This window comes from Pleurodeles waltl, chromosome 4_2 (genome assembly GCF_031143425.1).
Source record: "Pleurodeles waltl isolate 20211129_DDA chromosome 4_2, aPleWal1.hap1.20221129, whole genome shotgun sequence".
In the NCBI taxonomy this organism is placed as follows: domain Eukaryota; kingdom Metazoa; phylum Chordata; class Amphibia; order Caudata; family Salamandridae; genus Pleurodeles; species Pleurodeles waltl.
In genome coordinates this window covers 668,859,820-668,876,010 of record NC_090443.1, presented here as the reverse complement: position 1 = coordinate 668,876,010, position 16,191 = coordinate 668,859,820, and the positions used below count along the sequence as shown (strand labels likewise).

Below are 16,191 nucleotides of genomic sequence, written 5' to 3'. Positions count from 1 at the left end.
GCATTTCCTATTTTTGCTCTTTATTACTACATGTGGGGGGGAAACAGATGTGAAATCCTGGGTGATTCCAGAAAATTGTAGATTGCTGAAATGTAGAGCAAATTCATTATTCTGCAAGGGGTCATTCCATGTACATGGTCAAAAGATGTCCTTAAAAAGAAATTGATGCGAAAAATTGGTAACAAGGTGCTCAACTGTAAAAAAAATTGTACAGAAGGTCAACCCACAAAACTAATACACCATCAACTTCAACAGACTCTTTTGGTCGAAGACTTGTATACTGTCCACGATAGCCAGAGCAATAACATAGCAGAGCTTTTTTTCTGTATAATCAACATGCATCGCTTGATAATGAAAACTCACAAATATGGAAAGTAAAAAAGTGACGTAGTATTGGGTCCTGCCATGTTGCCTTTTGGAATGGTACAGGAAATGTTCCTGGTGGGTAGAATCCTCAGACTACGTTAAGTTACAATGTTGTTGTGTCATATTGTGTCTAGCTGTTGGAGAGGACACTTGCTTCCTAGTGGCTGGGGTGTTGTTGGAAGGGTTAAGCCTAACTTTTCTAAGCTTCTGACAGTCATTACATTGTTTGACAATGCTGACTGATGACATTAGCATCCGGAACTTGAGTAGCGAGGTGAAGGTAAATGGACAGAGTTCTGGTGGGCGTGTGGAAAAGAGTGAATAAAGAAGGGGACATGGAAGTGTTAAGAAGACAGTAGGATTAAACAGAGGCCACTCTGCTTTATGGACTAAAGATTATGTACCCCTGTAACTTGTAGGGGTTAATCATATTGTCACTATCCTTCAATTATGATTTTACTTTTTGTCTCACTTGTAACGTTGTACATATTTGTTTTCAGTTTCCATTTCGTTTTTTGTACTTCACTTATTTGTGTTTGAGGAGAGAGGTGTGTTGTTTCAGATTCTGCCATGTTGCTCTTAGGAATGCCATAGGAAATGCTGCTGATAGGTGGAATGATCAATGTAAGACTTTATGTAGAATAGACATTTTGGCGTCAAATACTGTACATGACAAAACTTAAGCACTTCAGCCTCTAGTGGTCTACAGATTATTCCTTTATTACAATTATGTATTCTATGCTAGTGAATCTCAGATTAGGGACAGCGCATCATTGGAACCACTCTGAATACTGGACTACCCACAAATCCAAGTAACTCAAAGGAAGTATTTTTGCAGACAATTTCTTAAAACTGGAAGCCAATGTTATAGGGAAATACAGTAAATATTACTGAATAAAACACCATTCTGTGACCTCACACTCCTCCCAATTTACACAGTACCCCACTAGGTTGGGTGAGCCCACCATCCAGGACAGGAAAGGCACAAGAACTACACCATGACAAGCACAAAAAAGAAGCACTTCTAAAATCTACAAGGCTGGGAAATCTCTGTGCTGGGTGTCTCTTGTTTTTGTGGATACCACCACTTTTACCTTGCCCAAAATGCCCTGTAAATGCCAAAATCTCTCACATTTCTGTGATGGAAAATTCTGAAACTTGCAGGGAACAGCAAAAGTCCCACCACTCAGCATTCTCATACTTCGATCGATAAAAACAGTATCTCTAATTTTTTAGATGCTCCGGTGGTGATATTCAGTGCGCGACATTTACAAGCCGGTGCTAAGCCAATTTTGTGGCTTAACGCCACCTTTTAAATATGGGCACCTTCGGCTGAGTTTTCTGCGTCAGAGGGGCGTGCAATAGATGTTGCTGTGGGCATTCCTGTACAACACCCATTGCTTTTGACGCAGCTCCAGATTTACACAAAGTCTGAAATCTGTGGCAGCGGCAAAATCTCACACCACCGTAGGTCGAGCGTTAGCATGGCACAACAAGGAGGAATACTTGTATTCCTCCTTGTTTTTGCTTTTCCCATGTACACACAGAGAGAGCAAGAGGCCATGAATGATTGTTTATGTATAGGAAGGTGTCCCTTCCAGCACATAAACAATCATTCAAAAATTATGATTTTGTACTTCTATGTGTGCTGCACAAAGCAGCACACACAGAAGTGCCAAATAGCCACCGTAGATTGTCTATGTGCAGGAAGGGACACCTTCCTGCACATGAACATGAACAATCAATACACTCAATGGAGACACCCTTGCACCACGGTGCAAGGATGCCTACGTTGGCAGCTAAATTTAGCTGCCGGAGAAGGGGGAACCACAGGGGTATACTGTATTTGAGTAAATACAGCACATCCCTGCATTTCTAAACTGACACAGCGTGTGGATGCACAGCACCACACCACTTTAGTAAATCTGGCCCAAAGTCTTTGTAAAATCATCAAGGTCTTCCCGCAGTCAATGTTTTGGCTTATTTCTGTCTTGTGCAACAGGTCCATCCACATCAGGATGAGTTTGGAAAAGATGGATGACTGAACTTTACAAAAGTTCAAGTCTTCTCTCCCAGAAAAGTGAAGAAATTGTGTTTTCTTTTGCCAAAACCGACATTTACAGGGCAATCAGGATAATCAAATGTGCTCTGATTCCTACAAGCCACATCACACTGGCTTCCCTAGAGTGTCTACTTTATAGAAACATCCAGGGCTGGTAGATTTTCCTGGGGTGCCGGTCAACCCATGCTCAAATACTGCAGATATCCCATATTGATGATCATCTCATCAAAAAAAAAAAAATTGTCCAGTGTGTGAATCCCTGCTCAAAAACCAGTGGAAACCCAACACTCCGCAAAGTAGCAGGAAGAGAGACATGGGTCTGGTCTTGGCAGGGATACGTTACTGAGCGAGGAAGACAGAAGGAAATTACCCGGTTTTGAGAGAAAAACTGAAAGTCTGACAAATATCAAGTTTAATGTGTTTGTTCTATCCAGTCAGGTCAAGGAAGGTGTGGTCCTCAGGGAAAGAAAACTCATAATGTGTAGATGTTAAAAAAAAAGTATGGTTGTGGTATGTTTCCATAAAGGCCAGGGGTTATAAATGCAACCAAAGTTCTGGTACGCTAATCTAGCATTCCGCCAAATCTCACGAACACACTGCACCCAATTTATCACCTGTGGTATTGAATTAAGTTAGTGTTGTAGGACATATTGAAATGAAGTATTCTTCAGGAGAACTGTCTAACTGATACACGTCAATGGCATGAGTACCAACAGCAACCGTTTGTCTTGAATGTCAATCAGGTGTTACAAATTGTCAATACGATATCAAAACTGTTTAGTATTTACATCTGTTCCAGTGAATATTTTCTATTTACTGATCTAAAAAATGATCCCCACACTAGGTTGGACCTGTGTTTCACCTACCCCCCCCCCTCAAACCATTGGAAATTATCTTCTTGAACCTTTACAACATACTTGAACTCCGAAAGACGAACCGCATGCTGGCTGACTCGATTATCTTATAGCTGAGATTCAGGAAACAGTGGTCAAGAAATTCATGCATTTATGTCTTAACAATGACTACTAGACTGTGCACAACTATTTATCTTTGTATTTTGTTACTTCGCTTTTTGGATATGCCATGTATGTACAAACCAGTTCATAAGATCTGGCATTCTTGCTTTTAGTCATGAATCCGAATGCTCAAAACACTGGCCACTCAACTTGCTCTCCAGGGCAGCAGGGAGAAAGTATAGTAGAGTGCTTAATACACAATGAAACACAGGGCCCTAAATATATCATATTGGAGGTGCAACTGTTTTCTGTGGCTACCATTGTAATAGTTAACTTGGTTAGTGTCTTGTTGAAGAACACGCAACAACCAGCACCAATGAATACTAGAAAAGACTGCTTCACCTCTCTAGTCCCGTATCTGGTTTACTAACTTTTCCACAGATGGGAGGCTCGGTACATTGCATATTCGTCCGAGGGATAAAGCAATGCTTGAAGACTTTTCAGCTAAGGGTTTATAAGAACTTTGAAAAGGAGGCCTAAAAGTCAAATCTCCATATGAAGGGTTATCATAAAGTGAAATGCCATTTGTGCCTTACGACCACGTATTGGTTTAGTTCATTATATTTTGATGTCTTATACTCATTCTCCTATGTTTCATCCTCTGTAATGCATTGTGATGCTTCAATAAATAAAGAACGGCAAAACAAAAAAGTGAAATGCCATGTGTCTATAGCTGACCTTTCATCAAGTCAGCAATGTTCAAAGAAAATATGACATCAATTTGGCAACATAAACTGAAATACCCCAACTTCTCTCTCTGTTCCGGCCCGTCTCTCTCTCCATTCTGGTCTGTCTGTCTGTCTCTCGCGCTCTCTCTCTCTCTCCCCGTTCCAGCCAGTCAGACTGTCTGTCTGTCTGTCTGTCTGTCTGTCTCTTGCTATCTCTCGCTCCTCGTTCCAGCCAGCCAGTCAGTCAGTCTCTCTTTCTTTCGCGCTCTCTCTTTCTCTCCGTTCAGGCCAGCCAGTCTGTCTCTCGCTTTCTTTTCCTGTCTGTCTCTCTCTCTCTTTTCTGTCTGTCCGTCTCTCGGTCTCTCTCTCTCTCTCTCTCTCTCTCTGTTCCTGTCTGTCCATCTTTCTCTCTCTCTCTCTCTTCCAGTCTGTCCCTCTCTCTCTCTCTCTCCGTTCCTGTCTGTCCGTCTGTCTCTCTGTTCCTGTCCGTCTCTCCGTGTCTCATCGTGTCTGTCCATCCGTCTCACTTTCTCCTTGTCTCTGCCCGTCTCTCCGTGTCACTGCCCGTCTCTCTGTGCCTCTATCCGTCTCTCCGTGTCCGTCCGTCTCATCGTGTTCGTCCGTCTCACCGTGTCTGTTCGTCTCGGTCTCTCCGTGTCTTTGTCTCTCCGTCTCTCTGTGTCTGTCCGTCTCTCTGTGTCTGTCCGTCTCTCTGTGTCTGTGTCTGTCTCTCCGTCCATCCGTCTCTCTGTCCAGGCTCATTAGCCTCTTCATTCCGGCCCGTCTGTCCATATATCTGTCTCTTTGTTCCGCCTGTCTGTTCTGATCCGTCTGTCCGTCAGTCAGTTCTCACTGGTCTGGCTGTCTGGTCCCTCCGTCTGGTCAGCCTGTTCTCCTTTGTCCAATCTGTTCTCTTTTGTCCAGCCTGTTAATCGGTTCTGTTGGTTTGTCTTGTGGTTCGCTGTGCTTGCTGGTTTGTTGTGCTTGCTGGTTTGATTTGTCTATTGGTTTGTTCTGTCTGTTGGTTCGTTCCATCTGGAGGGCTCAGGTAACAAATCCCTCCAAGTGGGATTTCAGTTTATGAAAGAAAGAGCAAAAATGTGCCGAATATTTTGTCATAACCTTGGATCATGACAGAATATAGTATCAAAGAAACTCACTGTGAAGGACTTATCATACACAAAACTTTGGGCTATGCCAATTCTTAGACTTCTCAGAATAAAAAGGTAAATCGGTTTATAATTCAGTCTGATATTAAACCCTGGGAATTTCCAGATTGTAGAACTGGGTTGTAAAAACAATGCATCCTCTAGATCCACAGATTACAGACACTTTCATAATACAAGAGATGAAATAATAATTTGTAAGGGATCATTTTAAGCTTCTCGTTTTTCAGGATTTTTGACAAGGTGCATGCCTGGCCTTTTCTTTTACACAAAAAAGCATGTTATCTACATTGTCCTGGCTTCTATTGAAGCTTTCTGCAAGGGGTCCTTGAGCAATAAGGGTTGAATCTCTCACAATAATCCATAGTGGTGTGCCAACATGTTATCACTTTGAGTGAATTTGTAATTTTGATGAGCTGCAGACTGGATTCTTTTCAGATGTCTCACATCCACATACCGAAAATGATGGCGTACTGTTAGACACACAAACCAGTAGCAATAAATTGCCAAATTGGAAATCTTTGCTGTGCAGTTTCACCTGATAAGAAACCAAGACAGTCCTGTTAATAACTTCTTGGCAGAGTAGCCTTCAATCCTCAGGTAGATCATCAGCCAATATTGAAATAGTCTGGCAGAGGAAAATGTGGCTAACAGCCAATTAACATCATAGCACTAACTGTCTTTACGTTTTGGTAGATATGTCACAGACTTTTCAATCCACGAGGTTTAATATTCTGCTGTCTTTATCTGGAAGGACTGACTGTCCGAAGGGATGGATGATGATGGAAATGAACAGTATCTCTTTTTCACTATTTCTACAATGACATAACCTGATTAAGGTTTTTCTTCCCTCAACAAAAATAGATCCTGTTGTAAAGGCTTGCACTTCATCACCAGGAGAGGCGTTGCCATCTTAACAGTGGTAGATGTCCGGAGGGTTTCCATCGGTTGTTAAACAAGGCTGGGAACAAACAACAGCCATTGTTAGGACACAGAGCAATGCTGAAGAGTTTTTAAACGACCTGGTATTGTAGTGCAAATAATCTACAACAGTATATTTGCCTGGACGACAGGTGTCAGGCGTTGTTGTCAAATAGATAAATCAACTAGTGCTATACTGACACTTGTCCCGATTCTGAATGCAGGAAACAATTCTGTTTTCAGCTGCAGTAACATTTGTCAGACTTCCTTAAGGTAGTCTTGAAAATGGATAGCAAGCTCCAAGATGGAAGGATCGCCTCCGTTATGCGACTTGGAATTATTTTATTCTGACCCTGCCTCTAGTTCATCGAATCTTCAAGAATATTGAAGGTTGCCTTGCTACCTAACTCTTTTAAAGTGCATACTTTAGCACTTCTTCATTGTACACTAGTCAAGAAGACACGAGACACTTCCTATCACAACGGTGATGCTTCACAAACTGTGATATCATGGTGCCTGTGTTTACAGACATGTAAGACAAAACGTAATCATAGGAGGAAAAATTGCACTTCAATACTAGAATAGTCACTAAACACTACAAGATACTGAGTAAAAAAGAATCTTTAGAAGATGTTTGAACGTTGGAGATCCCGCTTACAGTAGCTGGCACAATACAGACATCAACGTTGCCGCCGCTAAGCAATGCAGTTCCTTCTCAGCTTTATTAAGACTGTCAACTATCCGACTGCATTCTCTTCTACTTTTTCTGTCCTTTGAAATGGAAATTAGAAAAAATGAGAATACATGGCCATATACCAGGTGCAATCTAGAGGGCCATTATTTGAGGGATGGCCTAAAGATTTAACGGAATGGCTTCTGGCTGAAGAAATGCCTATGCAAAGTGTCAGCACAATGAAGAGATGAAAGATCTCAGTGATTGGAGGAACAATTATGTTTTGCAGAAGGTGAGTCGAATGCAAAATCATTAAAAATGGCCCAAGGCCAGTTATGACATATATAGTAAGGGCGGGAGGGATGTTTAGACCAAAGATCAATATGATACTTAAGTTACATCAGAGTTGTATTGGACTGTAATGATGTATTGTACCTGAACTGTTTATCAGGCCATAACATAAATACTACTTTGGTTTAATACCCAACCATAAGTGTATGCTTTAAAAAAAAAGGTAATCAATTTAGGTTAATATCACCTGCACGTAGGCATATTAAGAATGTTTTAAAAAGAGGCGTTATCTATGGTTCATCACCATATTCACTCATGCTCCAGAAACTCTGCCTGAACACGAATACTCAGTTTGTATACTATTGGTGACGTGCCATGAAAGATAAAATAATGTACCCTTTTAGTTGCCCTTTTGTGCTGCAATAGCTAAAGACAGTCATGTTATAAAGACTAAAACATAAAAGCTGAAGAGTTTCAAACCTTCAACTGGAAATAACATAACATACCTGTACATACATTTCCTTCATTTGATTATGTCTTATAACTTCAGATGGCGATCCCAGTTTTCTTTCTAAAAACACTTCTTTGCTGCATGCATAGCACCATACTCGTAAGGTAGTAAGATTCACAGTTAGACTGTGCTTTGTGTCCTTTAAAAAGAAATGAAATGTAATCATTAGCAAAGACATTACTTTGGGTAAAATAAAACCAGGCTGTAAAGCTCGTTTGTTAACATGCGTCAAGTGCATACTGAATATTTTGGAAACGATCTTCAGAAAGCTTTACCTTAAGATAGCAAGGAAACAGTTACCCGTTTCATCTGGAAATTATTGCTGAGAGAACCAACTATTGCATGTCACATTTAAATCGACAAAGAGAATAAGTGAGGGCCATAGCAAAATAAACTGAATCTACCCAGACTGTTTTAATAATATTTTAACTGTATTTGGTCTGAACTCCAAAAATAATAAAGCAGTAAAGGCTATGCCCATTAAACTAGAAGGATTACCGCCCTGCGGCGTTTTAATTAATAACTAATGTAAACCGTATTCCCATATAACAACCACCATGCTTCCGTTTTTACAAACACCAGTTATAAAAATTAAAAAAAACGTAGGGTGAACTGGAGACTGTTTTACTGCCAGAGCACCATCAGAAAACGTTTGCAAGCTCATTTGAATAGTTTCCAAACAACATTAAAAAAAGAATCATAGGGCCTGATTATGACTTCGGCGGAGGGAATTACTCAGTCCCAAATGTCACAGATATCCCGTCCGCCGAATTACGAGTCCATTATGTCCTATGGAACTCCTAATAAGGCGAGCGGGATATCCGTCACTTTTGGGACAGAGTAATCCCCTCCGCCAAAGTTGTAATCAGGCCCACAGTGTCCAAAATGCCCCAAACTCAGCAATGCACCTGCTCCGAGAGCTTTTTTTTATTTTTATTTTATTTTAATTTATCAAGTGTGCAATTGCCCATCGGGTGTTCTTGCACGAGAGAGACACAATTTACAAAAGGAACAAATGTTATTTAGTAATTAGTGAAATTTCCAGAAATTTGGTTCTGCACAAATGACTAATAGGGGGTCATTTCTAGCTGTGAAGTAAAAACAAAAAAGCACCGACCACCTGTGAGCAGAAAAACTGAGCTTTAAAGATACAGGGCTTTCACATAGGTAGCCAATTATCTGAGGAGAGGAGGTAAGAGAAACTAGTGTTCCTACTCATAGCGGCCAAGGTTTCAGATTGCTATGTGTGACATTTTCATAATTTCAGTGTAATTATAAGTGAGATTTCAACAACTATGAGTGACACTTTCTCGCAAACAAAAATCAAGCAATGAAGAGAAGGGGACCATATAAATATCTTAGTATATCGAGAATCCTATATCACCCGTTGAACACCAGCTCCACCTTGTGGCCATTGATAAACACTACTCGGAGCTTGAGAAACTGGAACAAAAGGTTTTACCGCACTTCAGGACACAGTATTTTTGCAATACATTCTCAGACATTGCGGTAATGCGGGAAAATGTCCAGAAATGCGTTATTTTAAACGCGAGATGCCTGACACTTGGCAGGGCTGCCTACAGAGACCCAAGATGAAATTGGTGGCCTCAATCTATAAAAACTGCAATTTATGTAAAAATAAGGAAGGAAAACCTACGACGAAGGAATTGCAGAAGTGCAGCCTAGCAATGTTAAGAGCCTGAACTAGTGTTTCCTTATAAGAGCTAGGCAGTTGGGAATGATTTTCTAATGCCTTCTTCATGAAGAAGCATGTAGCAGTTAGTTTATTAACGTGAGCTTCTAAGGACAACTTAGTGTCAAAAATCACCCCTACATTGAGTGCATAAAAGAGGATAGCAGGCAGTTCTAACCAAAACTGGCTCACACTAGGTCTAATGGACGTTGCTAGTTATTTTTATTCAATCATACCAAATATTTTGGTAAAAACGGACTAGGGCATGCAAAAGAAGATTATAGGCTATATGATTGCAGCGATAAGATGGGTAATAGAGCTGCACTGTTGCACCATGCTTTGTGGGATCTGCTGTTTTTACTGTGCTACTAAGTATGTGGTGTGACATATACCTTAGTATCTTTTTCCCCTTCATATCCTAGTACCTCTAATCTTGTCAATTCCCTAATAAATTAATCCCTACTTATGCCTTTATTTCCCAGTTTCAACCAATGCACCCACTATCTCTTCCTTTCCAACTTCTGCACGTATTTTGCGGTTTATGTGACATGTACAAAAGAGAATGATGAACGTGGAGAAGAGGTAATGGTTCTGGATTACCTTGGGCCCTGAAAGGGTAAAAGAAGAAGCATACACTTAAATACGAACGTAAGAGACTTTGCACAAATATGGAGAAGATTTCTTCCCCCTTGCTGTGAATGGAATTTGCAATATAACATTATAAATTGGAAACACGGTGAATAAAGAAACTACAAAATAAACATTGTACACTACAGTTTTTCGGTCAAGATGGCCCATGATCAAATATGGACCATGATCAAATAGAGTAATATGTTTGTACTGGATAACTGTAATTTATGAAATCTGCATGATCCTTCTGGGATGAAAAAAAAATATTAAAAAACAAATAAGGATGTTAAAAAACATGTAACAGTAACTATTTATCGCACTTTCCCAGTAATGCAATGTTAAAAATAAAGAACAGTGCTTGTTTGAAATTTCTTTTAAAAAAAAAGAAAAAGAAAAAAGAAAAGAAAGCGTTTGTTCATTTACGATCACAGTTCCAATAGCTTATTTGTATATAGGTTTTTTTCTTTGCATTTCTAGTACTTGTAGTCTTGATTTTTTAATAAAATAAATATGATTACAAATCCCAGAATGCAATGCAAAAAGCTGGACTTGTTGAACTACTGACGGATGAACATGGAAAACGTGGGCCCTACCCACAATGGACACATTAAAACATTAAAGCATGACGGGGAAAAACTAACATGTTTTAGGTGAAAATCTGACAATAACTGCAGAAAGAAATTAAGAATATTTAGTTAAGCAACGGAGCAGTCTGTAAGGACGCCAAAAAAGGAACTGTGAGCCGTCCTGCCAAGTATATTCTTGTCACAATTCCCAATATGTTAGGCCTCAAGATTAGGATATGGAACGCCAATGGGTTGACGTTCAATGTCTTACAAAGCAACAGGGCCTTGTCGTTCTTTTGCAGGAAACCCACTTGTTGGCCACTAAATGCCCACCCTTGGCCAGATAAGGGTATTATAGTATGTTCCATGCAGAATACTCTAATTCACAGGCGCTTGCCCTTGTTGTTATCCTGGACAGCATAGAACTCGCAGGGTAGATATGCAACGGTTGAGGGGGGCGATCGCAAGACAGGCCTATAATCTGGTAAGTGCTTTTGTGCTCCCACAACTGACAGGTGTGACTCTAGGTACACTAAAGCCTGTGATGCTGCAGCTCTTACACGATGTACGATTGTGGGGGCAATTTTAATATGGTGATGTTCCCCCATTGAGATTGTTGAAAGGCAATGAGGACTGCCCAGGGAGCAGAATCACATCTCGTAGCTTGGCATCTAGCATCAAGCTTTGTTATGTGCTGTGCACCTGGTTCCTGATGGCAACAGAATATATGCATACTTCCGCTGCTGATAAAACTAGCTCCTACATTGATCTACTTTTGTTACCAACCCCAAATTTGCTCCTTACGACAGGAGCATTTATCCTACCCTGGGAGATTTCGGACCTGTGCTGGTCCTAGTGGGGCAAGCCAGATTCAGACAATTTGGAGGCTAAGCAGTTGGCGTCTAGCAAACAGGGAAGTCACTTATCACCTGCCACACGACCTGGAAGCATTTCTGGAAGTGAATGTGGGGTCCATAGAAACCCAGTAGTATCCTCTGGGAAGACAGCAATTCTATATGCTGGGGTGGGAACGTCCCACTTCAAAGTGAAAGATCAACAAACTTCCTACTGATAACAGAGTTATAAGCATGCATGGGCTGCTCAAAGCGTAAGGGAAGTCAGGATGGAACTGAGGACCGCCAACAAGCGATTAACAGAGCGTCACTGTGACAGCTCTGCCTCAAAGAGATGCAACAATGCTGGATTGCAGCAAGTATCCGGATTTATGAATGAGTGTTAGACTTTTCATCCTTGGCGTGGTCTCCCTTAACTTTTTGCCTCTGTTCCCCAGGTTGTTGATGTGTGCTGGACTCTGATTTTGCTATTTGTTTTACTCTGGGCACTTTACCACTGCTAACCAGTGCTAAAGGGCAAGTGCTCCTTTACAAAATGTGTATGTGATTGGTTTATCCATGATTGGCATATTTGATTTACTAGTAAGTCCCCAGTAAAGTGCACTAGAGGTGCCAGGGCCTGTAAATCAAATGCTAATAGTGGGCCTTCGGCACTTGTTGTGCCACCCACATAAGTAGCTCTGTAATCATGACTCAGACCTGCCATTGCAGTATCTGTGTGTGCAGTTTTACCTGTAAATTCGACTTGGCAAGTGTACCCACTTGCCAGGCCTAAACCTTCCCTTTTCTTACATGTCAGACACCCCTAAGGTAGGCACTAGGTAGCCCCAAGGGCAGGGTGCAGTGTATGGTTAAGGTAGGACATATAGTAATGTGTTTTATATGTCCTGACAGTGAAATATTGCTGAATTTGTTTTTCACTGTTGCAAGGCCTGTCCCTCTCATATGCTAACATGGGGGCTACCTTTAAATCTGATTAAAATGTAGATTCCCTTCGGGAGCGGATGGAAATGTGGAGTTTGGGGTCTCTGAGCTCACAATTGTGCGCTTGAAAATGCCACTTTTAGAAAGTGAGCATTTTTTTGCTTACACCATTTCTGTGACTCTGCCTGTTTGTGGATTCCCTGTCTGGGTCAGTTTGACAGTTAGGCTGGTTGCACCTCACACTAGACAGTGACACAAAGGGAGCTAGGGTGTAGCCTGCATTTCCTGATGAGTCATCTGTGCTAGGAGGGAAGGGAGGAGTGGTCACTCGCACCTGAAAGGGCTGTGCCTGCCCTCACACAATGCAGTCTCCAACCCCCTGGGGAGTGTCTGGGGCCTGGCCTGGGCAAGGCAGGATTTCACATTCCAAAGAGACTTTACTTTGAAGTAGGCCTACTTCAAAGGAGAAACTGGGTATAAGAAGGGCACCCAAACCCAAAGACTTTAGAACACTTCTGGAAACAAGAGGAACCTCTGCCTGGAGAAGAACCGAAGAGCTGAGGAGAAGTGCTGCCCTGCCCTGCCCTGCCTGTGACTGTGCTTTGTGGAGTTACCCTGCAGTTGCTACTTCTGCCAGAGTAAGAGGGCAAAGACTGGACTTTGTGTGCCTTCCATCTTGCGAAGAAATCTCCAAGGGCTTGATTTAAAGCTTGCCTCCTGTTATTTGAAGTCTCAGGGACAGCAAAGACTTCTCTCTGCCAGCACCTGGAGTCTCTGGAGAGACTCCTGCTCTGACAAGTGGTGCCCTATCCAGTTCCAGGGCCCCTGGAAGGAAAGCTGGTGGAAATCCAAGAAAATCGACTTCGGACCGATGCTGCTGCTAAATCCGGTGACGCCGCCTGCACCCGACGCCGTGACCTTCGCTGGAACGCGACGATCTTCGCAGGCCCGACACCGCTGCAGCCCGCTGAAGTCCACGACTCCGTGGAATAGCTGCACCACGTCGTGACCGACGCCGCTCGAAGTGCGCGGATTCAACGTTTCGTACAGACCCTGCGATCCCCGACTTTGCTCATCGGCTTGTTTTCACTCTTCACTGAAGGTACTGTACTTGGGGGTCTACGCGACTCCGTGTCTGGCGCGGCTGATGTCGGCTTGTTGGGAACGACTCCGTCACGACGCAGTGTTAACACCTCATCGAAGCATTTTTTGTTTCTAAGCGCTATTTTTGAGTTTAAGCTGTAAAAAATTTAAAATTCATAACTTGACTTGTGTATGTTGGATTTTCATCGTTTTGGTCTTGTTTTGTTTAGATAAATATTTCCTATTTTTCTAAACCTGTGTTGTGTCATTTTGTAGTGTTTTCATTAAGTTACTGTGTGTGTTGGTACAAATACTTTACACCTAGCACTCTGAAGTTAAGCTTACTTCTCTGCCAAGCTACCAAGGCGGTAAGCAGGGGTTAGCTGAGGGTGATTCTTGACCTTTTAAAGCGTGGTAGCTTTCCTAGGCGGTGACAATATCGTCAACATGCTCTATGGTGCATCCATTTCTTGCTCATTATTGGAACTTTTCAGGGCGGTAAACCAAGTGCGGAGGTCGGCACTGCACTGGACTAGGTGGGACAAGAAGATTACACTGCAGACACCTCACTGGAGGGGTAGGTTGGTGGGAAGGATTACAAGACTGGAGGGTTTCACTAGGTGGGACCTTATTGGCATTTCTAGATTGGACACTGCATTGCAGGGTTCTCATATGTGGTCCTTTCAGGAACTGCAGGTAGATTTCAACCTTCAATGCTCCCAATTTTAGAAGTTCCTACAGCTTCACCATGATAATACGTACTGTGCACAATTGCTGATGGTACCACTGGAGCAGGAAGGTATTTCCTGCATATACAAATACTTAGTCGTTAATTCACCAGACCTATTCACCCCAGTGAGGGCCAAATGTGAATCTTAGATGGGCCCCCTAGAGGACAGCAAGTCGAAGGAAGCCCTAATGGCACAGAGAGAGCTGGCAATCTCCTCTAGGTTTCGCTTAATACAAATGAACTTCTTGTATATCACTTATCTGAACCTGCCGAGGATGTGCCCTAAAGTCGCCTCTTCCCTGCGTGTTTGCGGTGCAGGGTGGACGATGCAGACTTCTTCCTTGTGGTCTGGTCATGCCCGGTGATAGTACATTTCACAGATACTAGAGCGACCCACTGAATCGTCACCACAAGTCTCTCTCCTTGGATTAGTGGAGGATCTAGGTTGAGGGGCGAGGGGGTGCACCAAAAACATAAGAAAATCTGGGGCAAACAGTGGGGCTGATATGGGCCAGAATGAGTTGTATATGAATACCATGTGAATTGTGTACTTGTATATGTGTACTTAAAGAGTTATAGCTTTCTTTTTCAGAAAAAAAATAAATTATTTTAGACCACAGAGGCACATTAAATCATACCCTCAGCAACAGAACAAGCACGGTGGATTACTCCGAGACATCCCTAGCACTGCACTCAATTAAAATGTATAAGAGAACATCTACTTGGAAAATGCTAAACAAAGGAGCAAGTACTTCGGATCTGAGACAAACAGCGTGGAACAAGGCTAACTGACGTGTATGCCCTCGAGGGGGTTACTGATTGTGGCTCCACAGCTTTGTACTGACCCCGGAGACATCAAAGCTTCTTGGTCTAGTCTTGCAATATGACAACAAGGGATAGTCAACAGGTCAGGAATTTGCAGGAGGAAGTATTAATCCGAAATGTATACATTTATTTTAATTTAATACCAGGACCTGCAATAGGGAGTAAGCTAGACTGAAAAGTAGAGTTACCTCTGCTTCTTATTAATTTGAGAATACGTAACCATTTGAAAGTAGCAGTAGTACTCACATATCCTCTAGTTTGTTTACTCAGTTAACCACGATCACATTTTATGTCCCGAACAGAACAGGTTTTCAGAGGAGCACAGCAAACAATAGTCATTTGTGTTTAGTGGTTGTATTAACGTTTGTTAAAATGCCTCTGCTATGCTGCTGCCTCACAAATAGTCCAGCCTACAACAGGTGACCAATCACCATCAATGGGGCACCGGAAGAGCAGCATTACTCTTTCCCTCTACAATCCTAGCGTGTCCAGACTGCCAGAAATGAATTAACTGGATTACTTAAAATAAATACCCCAAGCCTGATCCAGTTTAAGCATTTTAACAGAGCTATTCAGGAAATTGATGGATACATTTGTGATAAAACGTCTGCACTTTTACCCAGATAAGCTTGCTTCAAAATAGTAACTACTGTCCTGTGAGCAGGTGTGTTATGGAACCGGCTGTTTTTTTTTTTCTTCTTTATCTTCTCATTGAGTAACAATCACAATAACAGGGAAACAAGTAGAGCCCAAAGCCATGCATTAATGTTACATGCGTTTCATGACCAGAGTTCTCTTAAGAGTTCATTATGCTAGAGTGTTAAAGCTTCGCTCATATTTCAGTGTATCATATAAAGTCTACAACTTATTGCGAACGTATCACTCTTTCGCCTCGTACCAGCCAGTCGCTCCGTCAAAACATTATTTAATGTGACTTCACCAAGCATTTTGTACCCAAGATCATCATCAGCTCTCCATGCTTCCGAACACAAGCTTATGTAGAATATGTCCACCCCATCCAGCCTCCTCAGATCCACTTTGCCTCTCTGTACCTCCCCTCCTTCTAAAGCAGCCTCACTTGCAAAGTATTTGAGTAGAGGGGCCAATATGTTTGTTTCTCAGCCACGATGTTGAGGCTAGAGTCACAGAATATGTTTCAGCATTCTGGTTACGGAATACCATGTCCTTCAACCAATCTTTTGGTCAAGGAGC

At 42.0% G+C, this 16,191-nt stretch overlaps 1 protein-coding gene across 3 annotated transcripts in view; it reads right to left on the bottom strand.

Annotated features, from left to right (window-relative positions):
* USP33 (ubiquitin specific peptidase 33) overlaps positions 1 to 16,191 on the bottom strand; it is a 399,453-nt gene that overhangs the window by 328,473 nt on the left and 54,789 nt on the right. For 2 of the 3 annotated variants that reach the window (XM_069232248.1, XM_069232249.1), the window contains exon 5: positions 7,670 to 7,813. The exons of the other annotated variant lie outside the window; for it this stretch is intronic. In XM_069232248.1, coding sequence (XP_069088349.1) covers positions 7,670 to 7,813 — 144 coding nt within the window. The remainder of the gene's footprint in view (positions 1 to 7,669; positions 7,814 to 16,191) is intronic. 3 annotated transcript variants of the gene reach the window in all.